Raw genomic sequence first — 18,330 nt, forward strand, 5'->3', positions numbered from 1 at the left:
GATGGTCAGTGCTAGAAAAGTCATTTTTAAAAACGATGCATTACAATATTGCGTTACACCACACAAAAGTAACTAATTTCATTACTTTCATTTAGAAAGCAATGCATTATGTGACTTTTCCATTACTTTGTCACCTCAGCTGGACGTGCTTATTTTATTTTTTTTTTTACATTTTTACAAAAGTTACATTTTAAGTAACTGTAAAGGCCCTTTCATGCCAAAAGTGGTTTAATTATACAAATATACCTGCAAATTATTGGTTTGTTCACATTTGGGATGCACGCGCATCACGGTTGCAGAAAACCCGGGAGAGAGAGCCCGGCTAGAGAATTACAGGGATATGGTACAAAATAGTTAGATTTAAAAGATTATAGATTTTATTGATTAGATTTATTGTTTTCAAAATGTTCTTTGCATATTACAAGAGCTTGTCACTCAGCGATAAGCAATGTTATTTAACGAAATGGATGTTAGATAGTGGGATAGTCTTACAGACCCGAAACAGGGATGATGTTTTTTGGAGGCGGAGCCTATTTGGTGGCTAAAAAAGGGGATTTTCAAGTGGCAATCTATGAAGCCATGGAATAAAATAATTTTAAAAAAGAGGTAAATTTGATTTTATATTTTAAAATTCTGACATTATTCTTGCAATATGTGATTATACCTCTCAATTCTAGAAAGGAAAAACAACTCGTCATTCACCTCAGCTTTTGTGTAAATCCCACACTTCTGGCGTTTTTTCCCTCAGATCTGACAGACTCACTATATTCGAGTTAAATCGAGTTAAAATGTCAGAATTAGGAGACATAAACTTGAATTTGTGAGCAAAAAGTCAGAATTGTGAGATAAAATAAATAACTCTTATGTAAAAATGCTAATAGTAATAGGTTTAATAATATGCTGTAACTGTAGGGCTAAAACAATTCGTTCCCTATCAAACAGCATATGTGAATATTATGTAGACCTATTGTTTAAATCAAATTTATGCTTTAAAAGTAGAGTAAGTATAGCAGTTTTCATCCAAAGTTTGTCCGTTTAAACGTCTGTGTTTAGCTTTATATGATGTCTTTGATGACAGTATTTTATAAAAATTATTTGCATTCTGATTTTGATATCATTTTCTCATCTTCTATAGATTTTACCCATTCACCTCCTCTTATTACCAGTGTTTTTCTGCAACCACTATGCATGTGGCATAAAATAAAGTCTTGCAAAGGAAAACAAAAGTATTGAGTAAAAAAATAAATGTGCTTTCGGCAAACCAAAATAAAGAATTGCAAAATATAAATGAAACAGAGCAAAAGCATTAATTTTGCAACACACATTTTTTTACACTAGCAAATGATCCCATAGACTGCCATTATAAAAGGCACAGATGGATATCTTTAGATCACAGACTCGTAGTAACATAGGGGTGGGCTTGTTTGACCCAGGACAGCAAACAGCCAATCATGAATTACCATCGACACTTTCTAGCCACACCCTAACAACCACTATCGAGCACCCTAGCAACCTAAACCCAAACAGGCATATCTTCAAATCTGAACTTCACAGAGACATGGAGGTTGTTTTATATCTTTCATATTGGCAAGCAGCCTTTGGGTTATCATCACTGACAGCTGTAACCATCTAGCAAGACCTATATATGTGCATTAGACCATCAGAACTGAAGTATAGCAAAGTAAAATGAAAGTATTGCAAAAAAAAAATAAATGTGCTTTTTGCAATCCAAAATAAATAATTGCAAAATATAAATGAAACAGAGCAAAAGCAATGATTTTGCAACACATATTTTCAACTGATCCCATAGACTGCCATTATAAAAGACCCAGGATATCTTTAGATCACAGAGTCATAGTAAAGTTGGGGTGGGCTTGTTTGAGACAGGACAGCAAACAGCCAATCATGAATCACCACTGACTCTTCCTAGCCACACCCTAGCAACCACTATCGAGCACCCTAGCAACCTAAACCTAAACAGGCATATCTTCAAATCTGAACATCATAGAGACATGGGGGTTGGTTTATATCATTCATAATGGTAAGTAGCCTTTGGAGTATCATCATTGACAGCTGTCAAGCCACTCACTAGCAACCAAATAAGAGTACCCTAGTAACCGTCTAGCAAGGTTACTAGGGCATCAGAACATCATATAGACATGGGAGTTGGTTCTTTATGCTAGCAAACAGGACTCCCAACATGCTACACATGCTAGCAGTGAATAGCTACATGCTAACAGTGATTAGCCAAGTGCTAAATTAGGAGAACATAAATTAGAGTTTATTGTAACAATGTTCATTTAAAATTTTCTATTATTAGTCTTTGGTAAACTAATGTGCATGAAGCTGGACTCCCTGCAGAGAAAATATATTTCTATCAACTTGTTCATCCAGATTAACCTGTTGCATGCCACTGAAACCTATTAAAGCTGAGGTGCAGCACCTCCCTCCCTAAACACACCCATACACAAATCTGATCAGTTGTCTTGAGGAATCTCGCATTTGCATCACGTATTCACAGCAACTGTAAGTATATGTTTTAAAGCTTTATGTAGATGAGGTATTTATAGCTAGAGAAGAGCAATTAACATTTGAATGTCATTATACTTAACATGCGACGACAGCAGGATGAATTAATCCAACATTTGTCAACAATTAGCTCTAAAATATGGGCAATAACTATGACTTGCACACTACCAAAATTGCATTGAAACTTACTGCCTGCATAAGAAAGTGATTACGTAAACTTATCAAATGTATTATGGTTATCTGAAGTTATAATTGAAAGTAACCTTAATTAAAGTGTAAATTAAAATTTGAAATGAATTGTAATAGATTTCAGATCATGAAATGTTTACAGCTTTTAACGTTTAAAGGGAATATCGCATGCTCATTTTCCTCAAACTGGTGTGATACTTTAGGGTCTTCATGAAACGTCTCAAACATACTTTGGTTAAAATGACTCAGTTGTCAAACAAACGAAGTAGCTCAGTTCAACGTGAGCTATTGTGGTACATATCTCTTTAAATGCTAATGAGCTACTGCTCAACCCACTCCCTCTCTTCTGTGTAGCATGTCAACACAAGACATGTGAATTGCTGCCTTTGATTATAGACCATCTTTTTTGTGTGGGCAGAGCCAACCTGGTGGCAGAAAATGACAGTTCTGCAGCATCAGTCTATGGAAGCCACATAATTAAAGAGTAAAACATTTCATTTCCAGTTTATATCTCACAACTCTAAAATATCTGAGATTATATCTCACAATTCTGAGAAGAAAAAGCAGAATTGTGAGAAATAGACTTAGCATTGTGAGTTATATTGGCTGAATTTGGTATTATAAACTTGCAAAATATTATAGGTTTAAATATGATTTACACCCCCCTTTCCGAATCTGCGAAATGTTCATTATTTTACCAAAATAAGAGGGATCACACAAAATGCATGTTATTGTTTATTTAGTACTGAACAGTTAAACTGCCTGCTCTTCATTTTTTTTTTGGATTTGAACCCTTTCCCACCATGACTGTATGATTTTAAAACCCATTTTTTCAAACTAATGGACAACTGAGGGACTCATACGCAACTATTACAGAAGGTTCAAACCCTCACTGATGCTCCAGAAGAAAAACATGTTATTAACATTACATGTTAATTTCATGTTTACACAGATTTGACAGTAAAGAATGAAGCTTGAGTTGGGAATCATACACAAAGGCCTGGTTTCACAGAGAGGGCATAGATAGACTAAGCAAGGATTAGGCCATAGTTTAATTAGGACATTTAAGTAATTTTTATGAACGTGCATGGAAAAAAAATACTGGTGTGCATCTTGAGACAAAACAAAGGCACTGATATATTTTAAGATCAGTCAGTGCAAGTTTCTTTCAGTTGAAACAGACTTGCATCTTAGACTAGGTAGGACTAGGCTTAGGCCTTGTCTGTGAAACCAGGTGCATATTTACTTTTATTAGCAACAGTAACATGTAAAAAATCTAATTTTTAAAAAGAAAACTCTTAGAAAATGCTGCCATTATTCTTCTATAGAAACTGACCAACAACTTCAGTGATTATGTGATTTAGATGCAACTTGAAGAAAAGTTTGTTTTTCAAGGCACTTTGTGGCTTTTCTTAATTCATACACAAAAAGTGTAAACCTCTGACAAAATCTAATTTTTGATGACTTGATGTTTTATAATAGTGAATTTTTTATTTATTTTTTTACATTTTTTTGGTTCAAAATATAAAGCAAAAAGTAGAAATGATGACTTATAAGCCAATAATTCTCCTCTGCTGCCATCTAATGGTGATTTAATGTTTTTTTTAAATAAGTGTTTACCACAAAGTATATTTTGGTCATCCTATTAAAAATAACATTCAAACTGGGTAATTTTAGAGCTTTGAAGTGCTGGAAATAGTTGTGTGAAAAGTCTTTCTGTCATATGCACCATAATTATTTATGGTAATAATATCTGTTGTAATGGCATACATAGTTACGAACAATAATCTATGAAGACATGTTGCAATAACATGACTTGCAATAATAATATCAACAACATATGCACAATGCACACTTGTTAGACTTTCAGGACTCTATTCTCAACATAAATGGCAATATTGGCTACTCAATGCAAGCTGTAATAATACAGTGAAACGAACATAAAACACGTGTGGCGTACTATGATAATACAGGTGTGGTTAATGCTAATTAGTGCATTTCTAGCGGCAAATTACAGCCGCGATAAAACGCTTAGAACATGCAAATGTAAACAATAAGCATCAGTAGAACATCAACAATATATGCCACATGAATAAATGCCTATATGTGTACTTACGTCATTGCATTAACACAAAGTGTTAATACAGGTGTATAAAGAAACATTAGCAGTCTTTCTATGTGCAGCACTAAAATCCGAACGAATGGAAGCATTTTTTAAACTTAAGTTCCTATAGTTTTTCTGATCCAGATGCGTTCCAGACAACTTGAAATTCGGATTTTTCCTACCTCCTACTTGGAAATTACCAGTGGTCGAATTGTGAAAAATATACACCAATTTTTTATTTATTTTTTTACATTAAAACATTACACATTAAGTTTAGAATTTTTTCTGTTTTTGCCATAATAGACACTCAAACACGTAATGCTGTCATTGTGGCATGGCGATATCATGAGGTCAAAATGTTAGTATGACATGTGACTCACTCAAACTCATTGAGGTTTAAAGTGGGACATTCTGGCCCGGTTTCATAGACAGGGTTTAGCCTAAGCCAGGATTAGGCCATAGTTCAATTAAGTAATTTTTTATAAACGTGCCTTAGAAAAAACAATACTGGTGTGCTTCTTCAGACAAAACAAAAGCACTGATATATTTTAATATCAGTCAGTGCAAGTTTCTTTTAGTTAAAACAGCTGAGGATTACATTTTAGTCTAGGACTAAGCTTAAGTCATGTCTGTGAAACTGAAAATGTTCCCACTTCCAACCTTGTCTGGGATACAGCAAGATTCTTGGTAAAGTGACAGCACTTTGCATAGGCCCTTACCACGACTCATTAAGCTCATTATCGTTTAAAGGGACATCACCGAAACAAGTCGCTGTGAACAGAGCTGTTTTTGACAAGGTAAAAAGGGTGTTGTTTAACACTACCATGGAGAAATTTTAACCAAAGTATGTTATACAATTTTCATGAAGACCTTAAAGAATCATACCAGCTTGTGGAAAATGGCCATCCAATGTCCCCTTTAATAGTTGCCACTGTCACACGATTAATCATAAATCATTCTAATATGCTGATCTGTTGCTCAGGAAAAATTTCTGATTATTATAAAAAATGGCTATATATAATTTAATGTTAACTTGCTTTACAGATGAGTGCATCCGAATCCCAGGAAAGGTAATTCTGCACAGATTTCTAGAACGATGGGATAACTGAACTGATTACTTACACAATTATCGGATAATTCAGAGAATAATCTATTGAAATGAATTGCATAATAAATTGTATTTAGATCTAGGATACTTATTTCAAATAGGTGAAGCTGAATTCAGCATTACTCTGTTTGTCTGTGTCTCTGCTGCAGTGGTAAGGTGAGAATCGGACACTCTCTAAATGCGAACGAGGAAGAGTTTGTAGCCAGAAGGAAAAATACTGTTTTACAAGGCCTGCAGAAGTTTAACATATGCTGCAGTCAGGTAAATCATCTTATGTTATACTTCATATATCTAACTGGTTTTATTGATACAACTTACAAATAATTCTGTGACCAGTGAACATCAGATGTCAAACACCAGTTTTACTCTCTTGATTGTGAAAAACAGTAACTAACATACTAACATCATACTCCTGTTTACTCCGATACTGAAACCTGTTTTGTTCACATTTGTGAACAAGCTTGCCAGAATGGGGATGGTCGTCTGCTATATAAGCTGGCTCAGAGCATCATCTCATCAGAATCATTCAACTGAAGTGACAGCCATCAATTAATTTGCAGCTTATAGCACGGCCAGTCACTCAACGCTCATTCCCTCTGGGAACCAAGGTTATGTTAGTATCCGGAGCGTTTCCTATCGAACAGACACTCCTGTTGCTTCGTTTAAAGGGATAGTTCGAGCATTTAAGACATGAAGTTGTATTCAATCCTTATCAGCACTATAGTGCATACACACTGACCCACACTGCGTTCACCTCCCTGGTCAGAGTTCTGGCCGCTGGAAGTTTTTCAAGAAAGTAGTCACGGTTAGTTTCCGGGGCCTCAAAACTGTGCGTTTTTACGTGAAAAAAATATATGCGTTTCAAAGCTTGATTAATTTACATCACAAAAAACACTCCTGACAAAAATCATACCTCAGTTTTAATCGGCACTATATTCTTTCCGTTTCCATCAATCCGCGCTGCTGTCAGTTCGCACGTTCCGATCAGCTGTTGATAGCGCGACTCACTGACAACATGTCTGACTACGAAACTTCTGATGATGAAACCAATTTTAGCACAATGTCAGACGGAACAGACGATATATATATTTTTATATTAGACCTCGTTTCACGTGATTTCCACAGGAGTCTAAACATCAGATTGTTTACTGTACAGTTTAGACATGGGATCTCCAGTCCTCGTGAGCTAACGTTACTGTCTTGCTGGTTTTAGTTTTTCTCTGATGCAACACACCTGACTCAAATCAACGGGTAATTAACAGGCTTGTACAGAATGTCTCATTTGAGAAAGGTGTCCTGTCATAGGAAAACATCGAGCTGCAGGAATGTAGCTCACAATGACCGGAGTTGGAGATACCTGGTTTAGACCTACCTGTATGTGACTTCAAGCACACTTATAAACACGATGATACCGACACACGTTCCGCATAGTTACAGATAATAACAAATATAGCAAAGCATCATATTTTGTTGTGTTATATAGATTCAATTAAATTCATTAGTTATGACATTTGCCGATCTTCTCACCACATAGACAGTCGATTATTGTCGATGCTATCACTGCCCCGGTTAGAATATTCTCAGTGTAACGTTAGCCTAAAAACCGACGTTAGCTTCAAAATAAACCTGTCGTATGTGACATAAAGTTAGTAAATAGAGCTTACCCGTGGTACTGGTACAGCAGAACTCTTTATAATCCGTTTTTTGATTTTTCCTCCTTGGTTGGGGATGTAATCGTCTTCCCTGAAGTGAGCATTGCACACACGAAAATCCTTGATACTGGATATTTTAGCTCACGCAGAGTAGCCGATGGCAACCAGCCAAAGCTGTCTCATAACTATATCCGAAACAGGAAAATGATGGAATCTGAACGGCGATCCCTGCACATTCTTGTGGTCACAACCTGGGAATTTACAAGTTCGCACCATTGTTAATTTTCTACTTTTTACGTCGTTGTCATTCGAGTGTGTAATGGAACAGCTGATCGGAACGTGCGAACTGACAGCAGCGCGGATTGATGGAAACGGAAAGAAAATAGTGCCGATTAAAACTGAGGTATGATTTTTGTCAGGAGTGTTTTTTGTGATGTAAATTAATCAAGCTTTGAAACGCATATATTTTTTTCACGTAAAAACGCACAGTTTTGAGGCCCCGGAAACTAACCATGACTACTTTCTTGAAAAACTTCCAGCGGCCAGAACTCTGACCAGGGAGGTGAACGCAGTGTGGGTCAGTGTGTATGCACTATAGTGCTGATAAGGATTGAATACAACTTCATGTCTTAAATGCTCGAACTATCCCTTTAATGACTATGGGGAATACATCCAGTAAACGCTGTGCTACAAGCCCAACTCAGGAGCACTTAGTAGAGGGTTCTGCAAGCCTGAGCTACAGAAGAGACCAGAGTTATAATCTGAGGTCTACTTAAAATAACCCTTTCACTCAAAAGGAGAATTGGTAGATTTAAGCAAGTAAGATCCATGCTTGTGCAACCCCCAGGTCCTACTCGCACCCGTGATGAGTGGGTCTCGAACCCGGGTCTCTGGCATGAGAGGCAGGCGCACTAACATGGAAGTTAAAGACTGCAGCCACTAGGGCGCCTCTTCAGATCAGTGGAGTAAGGTTTATCTGCAAACACCTACTGTTGGCCTCCATTACACTCCCCCCCCTTAACCTGGGTCATGGGTCCTAATTGCACCCACTCTTAGAGGGTCTCGAACCTGGGTCTCCGGCATGGTAGGCAGGTGCAATAAAAGGAGGCTAAAGACTGCAGCCACTAATGTCAGTCGCTAGTGCATCTATTGAGATCAGGGGAGTGAGATTTACCTGCACAGTACCTACCGCTGGCCTCCGTTACACCTGCATGGCATGGATGTCCAAATTAAAAAATCTAATAAAGGTAGATGGTAACGACCAGCCGGCGGCCACACAAATCTCTCCGATAGAGATCCCACTGGACCATGCCTAGTGGGAGGCTATTCCTCTGGCTTAAATGGGCCCTTACACCTATAGGGCATCGCAAGCCAACTGCGGTGTAAGCCAGGACTATAGCATCTACTATCCAGAGAGACAGTCTCGGCTTTGTAAACGGCAACCCCCTAGAACAGCCTCCAAAGCAAACGAAGAACTGCTCTGAATGTCTGAACAATCTGTAGTGCTCAATGTACACTAACAGGGCACAGTAAGTTGAGACCCTGCTCACTGTCCACCATAGGGAGAGATAACTGGAAAATAACCTGGGTTCTGAACGGAGTTGAAAGCACCATAGGAACATAACTGCTGCATGGTTTAAGAATGACTTTACAGTCATTGGGCCCAAACTCAAGACAGGAAGGGCTGACAATCAGCGTTTGCAAGCAGGCTCCACAGCTGTAGCTGGGGGTGCCGAATTTTCGCATGTCGCTTACCAGAGAAGGTCTCTTCTCAGTGATATTGGTCATGGGGCTGCCGACAGCAGCTGAATCATCTCTGGAAACCAAACCTGGTTGCTCCAGAGTGGGGTTGCCCTGACCTGCCTGATAACCTGAGGAACATCAAAGGGAAGGCATATAAACAGGTGGACCAGAGCATCCTTTAACTTTGAAAAATAGACTAGGCAGCGCTTGTTGTCTTCAGAGGCAAAAAGGTCCACCTCTGCCTTGCCAAAGAACGATCAAATCATTTGAACCGACTGGGGATGTAAGTCTCCATTCCCCAGGCGCTTTATTGTCTTTGAACAACTTGTCCACTCCCTATTTCAATATGCCTAGAACATGAACCACTCGTAGTGAAAGAAGTTTGCTCTTTGCCTGTAGTGGGGGCATGACCCGAGGCCGCCTTAATGATAGATATGGGCTACCACTGTCATGGTGTCTCTTTAAGGCTGGCAGGAAATTTATCACGGCCATCATTTTGAGGCAGTTGATATGTAGGAATTGTTCAGGGAGTGTTCTGGCGTAATCCAAGCTCACATTTTGAACTGTTCCCAGAAAGGACACTCATTGTCTAGGAGTCACAATGCTTTTGGCTGAATTGGTTTTCGACCTATAACACATTGTTTCATGCACTTCATGAAACTGGGGTGCTTCGACAGAAAATGACGCAGAGCTTGCAACATCTTCTGTGCCTCGATAAAATGCTCCATGAACCCATCCACGGCAAGGCTGAACAGTCCATTGAGTGAGAGCAGGAATTGAGGAAGGCCATTTTCTCAGTGTCCATGATCCCTGTCAGACTGAGCTGTAGGAGGCAATCCAGCACCACCAGATTGGCCATGGCCTTGCTGATCACCCATGCTGTCACTTTAGTAGCACACAGGGCCAAATCCGTTGCCATGCGCAGCTCTTTAAAGCCACTAGAATCCGGGTCAGACTTGTCCATATCATAGAGAAGTTTGGCCTGAAACACCTCAAGCACAGAGATAATATAAAGAGCTGAGCCAGCCTGGTCTTGTCGCTGAAGGAGAAGATTCTGATGAGATGGTGCTCTGAACCGGCTTATATGGTCAGCGGAAGGCTAGAGCACCATTGATTCGTGCAGCTACACAAACTTGAACAAATCATGCTTCAGTATCAGAGTAAACAGGAGGTTCCCCATAGTCATCAAGTGACACAACTGGAGTGAGTTAGGTTGATGCTTTGAGTGGTGTGCATGTGTTTCAGGATAAAGTGCCAAACATTGCATTACTGGGTTCTGGAGGAGGACAAAGAGCCATGGTGGCTTTGTTGGAATCCCTGGTTCAGCTTGATAAAGCAGGTCTTCTGGACTGCATCCTTTATCTGAGCGGAGTCTCTGGATCCACCTGGTATGAACCCTGAGAAACAACAAACACAGAGAGATTGAATTGGGTTGAATGTCAAAAATGAAAGCAGTATGTGTCTTCATTTAAAGGTGCATGGCCTCCTTATACCAAGAACCAGACTGGTCCACCAAACTAGAGACTGTGAAAGACAAAATCGTTGAAAGACTCGGCGGTCCAGGAGTGAGCTGGACAGAAAAATTGAACAAATTGAAGAAATATTACATGAAAGACAGCTTCAGTTTGACTGACCTCTGGGCAGTGCTATTTGTCACATCATATGTGAAAGAGGTCTGTAACTATTCATAACACAACCCACCTTTACTTGTTGAGGGTAGTGGTCATGTTCAGTTTTAAAGTGCTGTAAAAAAAATATTCTCTTCAGATGGGTGAACAAACACTTACAGATCAACGGGACCAGAACAATAAAGATCCGTATCCTATCTATGCAGTGATCGACAAGCAATGCAAAAGGCGTGAGGAAGCAGGTCTGTTTTTTTTTTTTGTCTGAAAGAGACAGAGTTTTAATGTGTTTGTGTCAGCTGTTATATGGTGGTATTTTCTTTCTGCAGATCCCTGGCTTGAGGTCAGTCCACATGAAGCAGGTTATTCCCTCCATGGAGCATTTGTTGAAACCTCTGATTTCGGCAGCCAGTTTGACAATGGCTTAAAGAAAAAAGAGCAGCCTGAAATGGACATGCTGTACCTGCAAGGTAACAAACTCTGTTGCAGGACTGTTGTAACGTGTTGTAACTTTTGACATAAACCGTGTTCAAGGCTGCTGGAGATAAACTGTTTGTGGACCATAGGATTTAGAGCTTCAGACAAGTATGAGGGCGCAAGTCATTACGAGATTTAAAAATAAACAACATGTTGAAATCAACTCTATGATGCACCGGCAACCAGTTTAGAGCCATTAAAATAGGAGTAATATGTTCATGTGTGCAGACTTTAATTATGAGACACAAATGTTCTCATTTATTTGAAACATTGTGTCTGCAGCTATGTGTAGCAGTGCTTTAGCTGATGGAGAGGCGACCTGGAAATGGATAAAAGGTACAGCTTCAATTGTAAATCTTGAATATATAATATAGTTTAAAAGTAATTTTGTTTTGATTTTGTTTTTTCAGCTATTTCAGTACCTGAAATCAAATCGGCATTAGAGAAAATGGAGAAAGGTATAGAATTGTATTATGTTTATTTATTAATTAGTTCCATGTATTCAAATATTTGTTGATCTATCATTTGTGGCTGAGCAAATGTTTAAGCTACAAGCTGAAGAATTAAGTGTCAGACTCTAAACATATATATTCAAAAGGTCTCTTCATTTCTATCTGTAGCACAAAATATTTGTCACCAGCCCTAATGTAATATTGTTTTGTATGATTGCTTCTGGTTGTGGGGAAACACCTGCTGCTATTCACTGTAAAAATGAAAAGATCAGACCGGAGGAAACACCTCGAGAAGCGCTCAGCAGCCTGGCGTTGAAGGTCAGTGAGGAACTTCTTGGAAAAGTTTTTTCAACTTGAATTCTTTTATTCAATACATCAATGCAAAACCAGATGGCTCAAATCTCCGTTATACTGTCGGTTATTAAACTTCTTTCTCCTAGGGTTACAATTCATATACATATTAAATCAAGACATTTTGCAGTGTGTTTGTTTGTTCAATGTGTTTCCACCTATAGACGAATGTTTCCAGGACCTCATGAGCATTGTGAATGCGGATCCTTCTGCTCTTCTTCAGGCCACCAAAGCATCGCTGCCTGGTAAACATTTCCAAAAGTGTGCTAGAATTTATATAGGGAATATTTGGGGCTAGTTGTCACACTCACTGCAATGAATATTTCTCAGGGGTGGTTCATTTTTGTTTTCAAGTTTATTTATGATGTTTGTTCATCACTGCATCACTTTTAACTAATGCAGTAAAAAAACAAGGCTGTGATTGAAATGTGGCAATGTGTATTTTTACTAGTTTATTCACAAAAGTTAACAATAGTACAACTCATTGTGCATTTTGGATGTCTCTCACAGACTTGTTTTCAAACTGTTTTTGTTTTAGCTAATTGTGACCCTGGACCACAAAACCAGTAATAAGGTTAAATTTGACAAAACTGAGATTTATACATCTACAGATGTATACAAGCTCAATAAATAAGCTTTCCATTGATGTATGGTTTATTAGGATAGGACAATATTTGACTGAGATACATCTATTTGAAATCAGAAATCTGAGGATGCAAAAAAATCAAAAAGACTGAGAAAATCACCTTTAAAGTGGTATAAAATTAGGTTCTTAGCAATGCATATTACAAATCAAAAATTGCATTTTGATATGTTTACAGTAGGAATTTTACAAAAAATCTTCATGGAACATGAACTTTACTTAATTTCTTAATGATTTTTGGCATAAAAGAAAAATTAAAAATTTTGACCCATGCAATGTATTTTTGGCTATATTGCTACAAATATACCCCAGCGACTTAAGACTGGTTTTGTGGTCCAGGGTCACAACTGTCAATTATGCTTGTAGATGCACATACTAGAATAGGAACAAATGACTAATATATATAGTAGTCAACATTTGTAGTGGATCAAAACCTTTTATTAAAAGTTGTCCTAAAACCAAAACAATACCCTTTCTTGTCTTAGGACAACTTTGATTAACTTTTTTTGACCCACTTCAAATGTTGACTACTGTATATCCCCGTCTTTTTCTCTCTTTACAGACCCATCTGGAGGTCAAACATCTGATAAGGGCAAAAAAACAGTCAGGTCAGGTCTCCTTTATTTATATAGTGCTTTATACAATACAGATTGTGTCTAAACAGCTTTACGGTGTTAAAACAGAAAATGAGAAAATGTGTCCAGAGTTTGGCCGCTTAATAGGCAGTTGATTTTGATATTCTACGTATTATAAAATGGCCATATAGTTTTAAAAACGCAGTAGACGTAAGGACTATAATGTGTTAAGAGCTCACTCAAGTACTGAGGTGCTAAATCATTAAGAGCTTTATAATTTAGCAATTTAGTATGTTTCGTCAGGCCGCAAAGAAATATAGAGCTGAGTATCCTGAGCATAACAGTAAAAGCTAACACCTTGTTTCCTGATGAAACAAGGTTTACTCTCAAGGGTAGCATGTAAAGCGTGAAAAGCATTGGTCCTAGTACTGAGCCTTGAGGTACTCCATACTGCACTGTGATCGGTATAATACCTCTTTGTTCACTGCAATGAATTAATGAAGGTCAGATAAGTATTTGAACCATGCCAATGCATAGCCCAGGATTTTAAATTGCCTAAAATAAATAGGCATTGGGTGTCATCAATCGTATAACATCAAAGTACCATCTGGCACCTTATATGTGACCCTGGACCACAAAACCAGTCATAAGTAGCACAGGTATATTTGTAGCAATAGCCAAAAATACAAAGTATGGGTCAAAATTATCGATTTTTCTTTTATGCCAAAAACCATTACGGTAATAAGTAAAGATCAAGTTCCATGAAGATATTTTGTAAATTTCCTACCCTAAATATATTAAAACTTATTTTTTTAATAGTAATATGCATTGCTAAGAACTTCATTTGGACAACTTTAAAGGCAATTTTCTCAGTATTTAGATTTTTTTGCACCCTCAGATTCCATATTTTCAAATTGTTGTATCTCAAACAAATATTGTCCTATCCTAACAAACCATTCATCAATGGAAAGCTTATTAATTTAGCTTTCAGATGATGTATAAATCTCAATTTCGAAAAATTGACACTTATGACTGGTTTTGTGGTCCAGGGTCACATATTAGAGACACTGTGATGGACTGGTGTCTGTCCATGGTGTTTCTCCTATAATGCACAATACATTTTTAGAAGCTGCAACTGAGATTGCAACTTTACACATAGATTTATAAAAAAAAAAAGTCAAAATACTTTTAAACTTTTAAACATTTTTAATCTGCAGAGAACCATGTAGTTAAGAGTTATCAATAAGACCCTAAGAACCATTTACTGAGATGAAGATTTTTAGAAAATAAATTTTGTTTCATTGATCTTTGTAGATGCATTGCTCAGAGGATCTGGGGCAGGAATTATAACTTTCTCCACAACATGACAGGTGGGAACAGACCCGTTTGGTAACTGGAAATACATTGTGAATAATAAATACTGTAGACTCACTTCAAGCTATGGTTAAGTAGATGAATCAGTGCCAGCCGCTCTTCTGAAAAAAGAGACGAGAGACTTTATAGACGCCGGACTGTTGATCAACTCACCCTACTTCTCAGTGCTGAGAAAAGAACGAGACATTGACCTCATCATTGCTCTGGATTTCAGCGATGGAGATCCTTTCACGGTATTTGCTTATTTAATTCTATATAATGCACACACTGTCTCTGAAAAGTTAAGTTAAAGGAATACTTCCCGTAGATAATTTCTCTTTGTGGACTATATGTAAACATCTTTTGTGTGGAATATCTTAGTACTAAATGTACAAAAACATGCACTTTGTATGATCCCTCTTATTTTGCTAAAATAATTAACATTTTGCAGATTCTGAAAGGGGGGTGTAAACTTTTGACCACAACTGCAGTTGCCACCATAACCTAAAATATAAGAACTTCAAAAAGCACTGACAGATAATTACAAATGTATCATCTGAATAGATAAAACCAAGAAAAATAGATTTCATTTTGACTATCTCTATGTGGCATATACAGGTTCCTTAATATCTGGATAGAGGTTTCACATTTATCTCAGTGGTGGTTTCTTGTCTGGTTTCTGATAAAGTATAGGCTAATAAAAATGGTCAATAATGTCAATCTCAAAGATGTCTGTCTAAGCCTTTTAGTAAAGTGTTACTGCTATACTTTTTCATTGCAGACAGTGAGAGAAACTGCTAAAACGTGCAAGAAACTAAACATCCCTTTCCCTGAAGTCGACATTCCCAGTAATGAAGGGAAGAAACCAAAGGACTTCTATGTGTTCAAAGGCCCAAACGCTCCAACAGTGATTCACATCCCTCTGTTTAATGTGGTAAACTGTCAAGGCAAGTTAACATCCCAATTGTTGCTGATTAAGGGTTCCTTTACATTTTCCATTTTAATATACTTTTCCATACTCAAATTTCCAGACTTCTAGATTCTTCAGATCATATTTAATGTCTGATAAACTGTTAACATAGATGTTACCAGTGTTGGGGACAGTTACTTTTAAAAGTAATGCATTACAATATTGAGTTGCTCCCTAAAAAAAGTAACTAATTACGTTACTTAGTTACGTTTTGGAAAGTAATGCATTACTTTACTTTTGCGTTACTTTTTAAATCTGGGAAGGGCTTGCTTGTTTGTTTTTAATCAAAAAATTCAATTTTTGTCAAATGTAAAAGCCTTTTTACATCAAAAGCCTCAGGCTTAGAGAAAAGTAAATTCACATCTGTACAGTAGACCACAGAAGAAAAATGGCAAACCTTCAGCAATAAAAAAAGGAAAACAAATGTTAGATTATCTTGAGTAATTTTTGCTAATTAGTATGGATGAATTGGATCATCGAAGGTCGGCAGCACAGACATCGGTTAATAAAATGGGATTAAATACATAAAGGATATTTGTATTATTTAACATATTTAATTATTGCAGGTTTGCATTGAATTTCACAGTTTTTATTCATTTTGAGGAACACTGTATCTGTTTTTTTAGTAAGTGAGATGAATTAATGCATGTTCACATTTATTCTAAAACTAAAGTAACATCTTTCAATTTCTCTCAACATGGAGACAGTAGAGCTTTTAATCAATAAATGGGGGGAATGAAGAAAAAGTAACTCAGTTTCTTGTCAATTAAAACATGTTACTTTACTAGTTACTTGGAAAAAGTAATATTATTACATAACTTGTGTTACTTATAATGCATTACCCCCAACACTGTTACATTCTATGTATGCTAAAGAGAAGAAACCTAAAACAGTTTAAGGCCTGCGTATATTTACCTTAACCCATATCCTGCTTGTTTGGAACGTCTTGGTCTTGCCTCGGTCTCAAACTTATTTGTAATCAGTCTTGGTCTCAGACTAAAATGTTTTGGGATTTTATTTCAAACCAGTCGAGACCAAAAAGTCAGGCATATCACTAAATAATTCATGCTTCAAATGCAATCAATAACTTTGAAAAAAAATTGAACAAAAATTAAAACAAGTGCATAATCAAGTGTATTACTGTTCCATCAGATAAGCCTGGTGATTGGAGAAAGAAATATGGCATCTTAAAAGGTCCTTACACTGCTGAGATGATCACTGAGGTTATGGAGGTCGCTGGAAAAAACATCTCAAACAACATAGAGAAACTGCTGGAGCAGATTCGTGCAGTCGCTGCGGCTAAATGATTCCAGGCACAAATATGACTATGTTACAAGAATTCAGTCTGTTTTCTAAATGCATCTTCAAGCTTTTTTTTTCTATGCTCTGGTGAAACGTCATTATAGTTTGAAGTTTATTTCTGTATATTATTAGCCTTTGTTAAAATGTTTCTGCATTTTTCAGTCCGTCTCTTCATTGTTTGTCTTTCATAAGCAATAAAGAGCTGATCATTAATATTCAAATCAACTATTAAATTCAAATTCTGTTCCAACGAATTAATAAACCGTTCACTAAAAAGAAAAAATGTTGTCCTGGTCATTTAACATCATTCAGCAAACAGCACCAATGCCAGCCGTTTGCAGAGTCAGCTTGTTTTTCCATTGCAAAGACTTCAGCATTTGAAGAGAAAGCCTCATCTTAGCCTCTCGAAAAGGAAGCTTCTTAGCTTTTCCAGCCGCTTCTGCATTGAAGGGGTGAAAACTTTTGAAACAGGATGATTGGTGTAATTTTTTTTCTATGTCTTCTAGAAAACATGTAAATATCTCATATCTAGCTTTAAAATTACGTCACTTTAGATCTTTGAACAAAATAAGAGCAATTTACACTATAATCCTGCTTAAAAGCTGGCTTTTAATGCATTTCTGTCATGCTTTTCCGCTGGGAATCTGCCAAGACGTGCAGGAAACTAAACATCCCTTTCCCTGAAGTAAACATTCCCAGTGAAGACCTGAAGAAAATTAAGAAAAAAAGATCCAGATACTTTAACACTGATTAAACGCAATGACTAATAATCTGAAGAAACTGATCTGCGTATTGTCACACCGCTGGACTATCTAGTTGGTTTCTCCCATCATCTCCCCCCACTGCAATGTGTGTTTTGGTCTCTCCCCTCATTTCCTACACCTGTGAGTCTAATCAGTATGTCTTTATAAGTGTGTGTATTTACCCTGTTGTTTGCTGGATGCTGATGTTACTCCGCTGTGTTCCCTGTTCAGCTCCTTGGATTATTAAAGTCTCTTCATTTGTATTACGTCGTTGTTTGTCCGTTCCTCATCAACGTGACACATATCAGTCATTTCACAATAAATGGTTTATTTTTATTTTCTGTTTTAATCATTAAATCAACTTTTTTTTTTTGCCAAACATAGTCCTGTGGCACTATGTACATCAGAGGTTGGTCATGTTTACTTTTTATTTATGTTCAAAATATTTAAATGTTTCTTACAACTATGATTGCAATTTAAAATCTAGTATTATTTAGCTTCGTTCTACTGAATT

At 37.1% G+C, this 18,330-nt stretch overlaps 1 protein-coding gene across 1 annotated transcript; it reads left to right on the forward strand.

Moving 5' to 3' along the window:
- The first annotated feature begins 2,465 nt into the window (after positions 1–2,465).
- Positions 2,466–18,079, forward strand: LOC141335647 (cytosolic phospholipase A2 gamma-like). The gene is made up of 16 exons (XM_073841173.1): positions 2,466–2,526; positions 5,867–5,892; positions 6,080–6,191; positions 10,571–10,713; positions 10,800–10,998; positions 11,093–11,195; positions 11,280–11,420; positions 11,710–11,763; positions 11,838–11,885; positions 12,147–12,197; positions 12,395–12,475; positions 13,436–13,481; positions 14,763–14,818; positions 14,901–15,055; positions 15,583–15,748; positions 16,924–18,079. The coding sequence occupies exons 2-16, from the start codon at positions 5,867–5,869 to the stop codon at positions 17,076–17,078; spliced, it is 1,536 nt and encodes a 511-aa protein (XP_073697274.1). The 5' UTR covers positions 2,466–2,526; the 3' UTR covers positions 17,079–18,079.
- The last annotated feature ends 251 nt before the right edge of the window (positions 18,080–18,330 follow it).

This window comes from Garra rufa, chromosome 5 (assembly GCF_049309525.1).
Source record: "Garra rufa chromosome 5, GarRuf1.0, whole genome shotgun sequence".
Taxonomy (NCBI): domain Eukaryota; kingdom Metazoa; phylum Chordata; class Actinopteri; order Cypriniformes; family Cyprinidae; genus Garra; species Garra rufa.

What these genes read in the sequence shown, in the direction of transcription:
- LOC141335647 (XM_073841173.1), top strand. Translation starts at nt 5,867, where the DNA reads ATGAGTGCATCCGAATCCCAGGAAAG. An exon ending in GGAGTCTCTGGATCCACCTG is followed by an intron (nt 10,714 to 10,799) that starts GTATGAACCCTG and finishes CTTCATTTAAAG; the next exon opens with GTGCATGGCCTCCTTATACC. An exon ending in GGACATGCTGTACCTGCAAG is followed by an intron (nt 11,421 to 11,709) that starts GTAACAAACTCT and finishes TTGTGTCTGCAG; the next exon opens with CTATGTGTAGCAGTGCTTTA.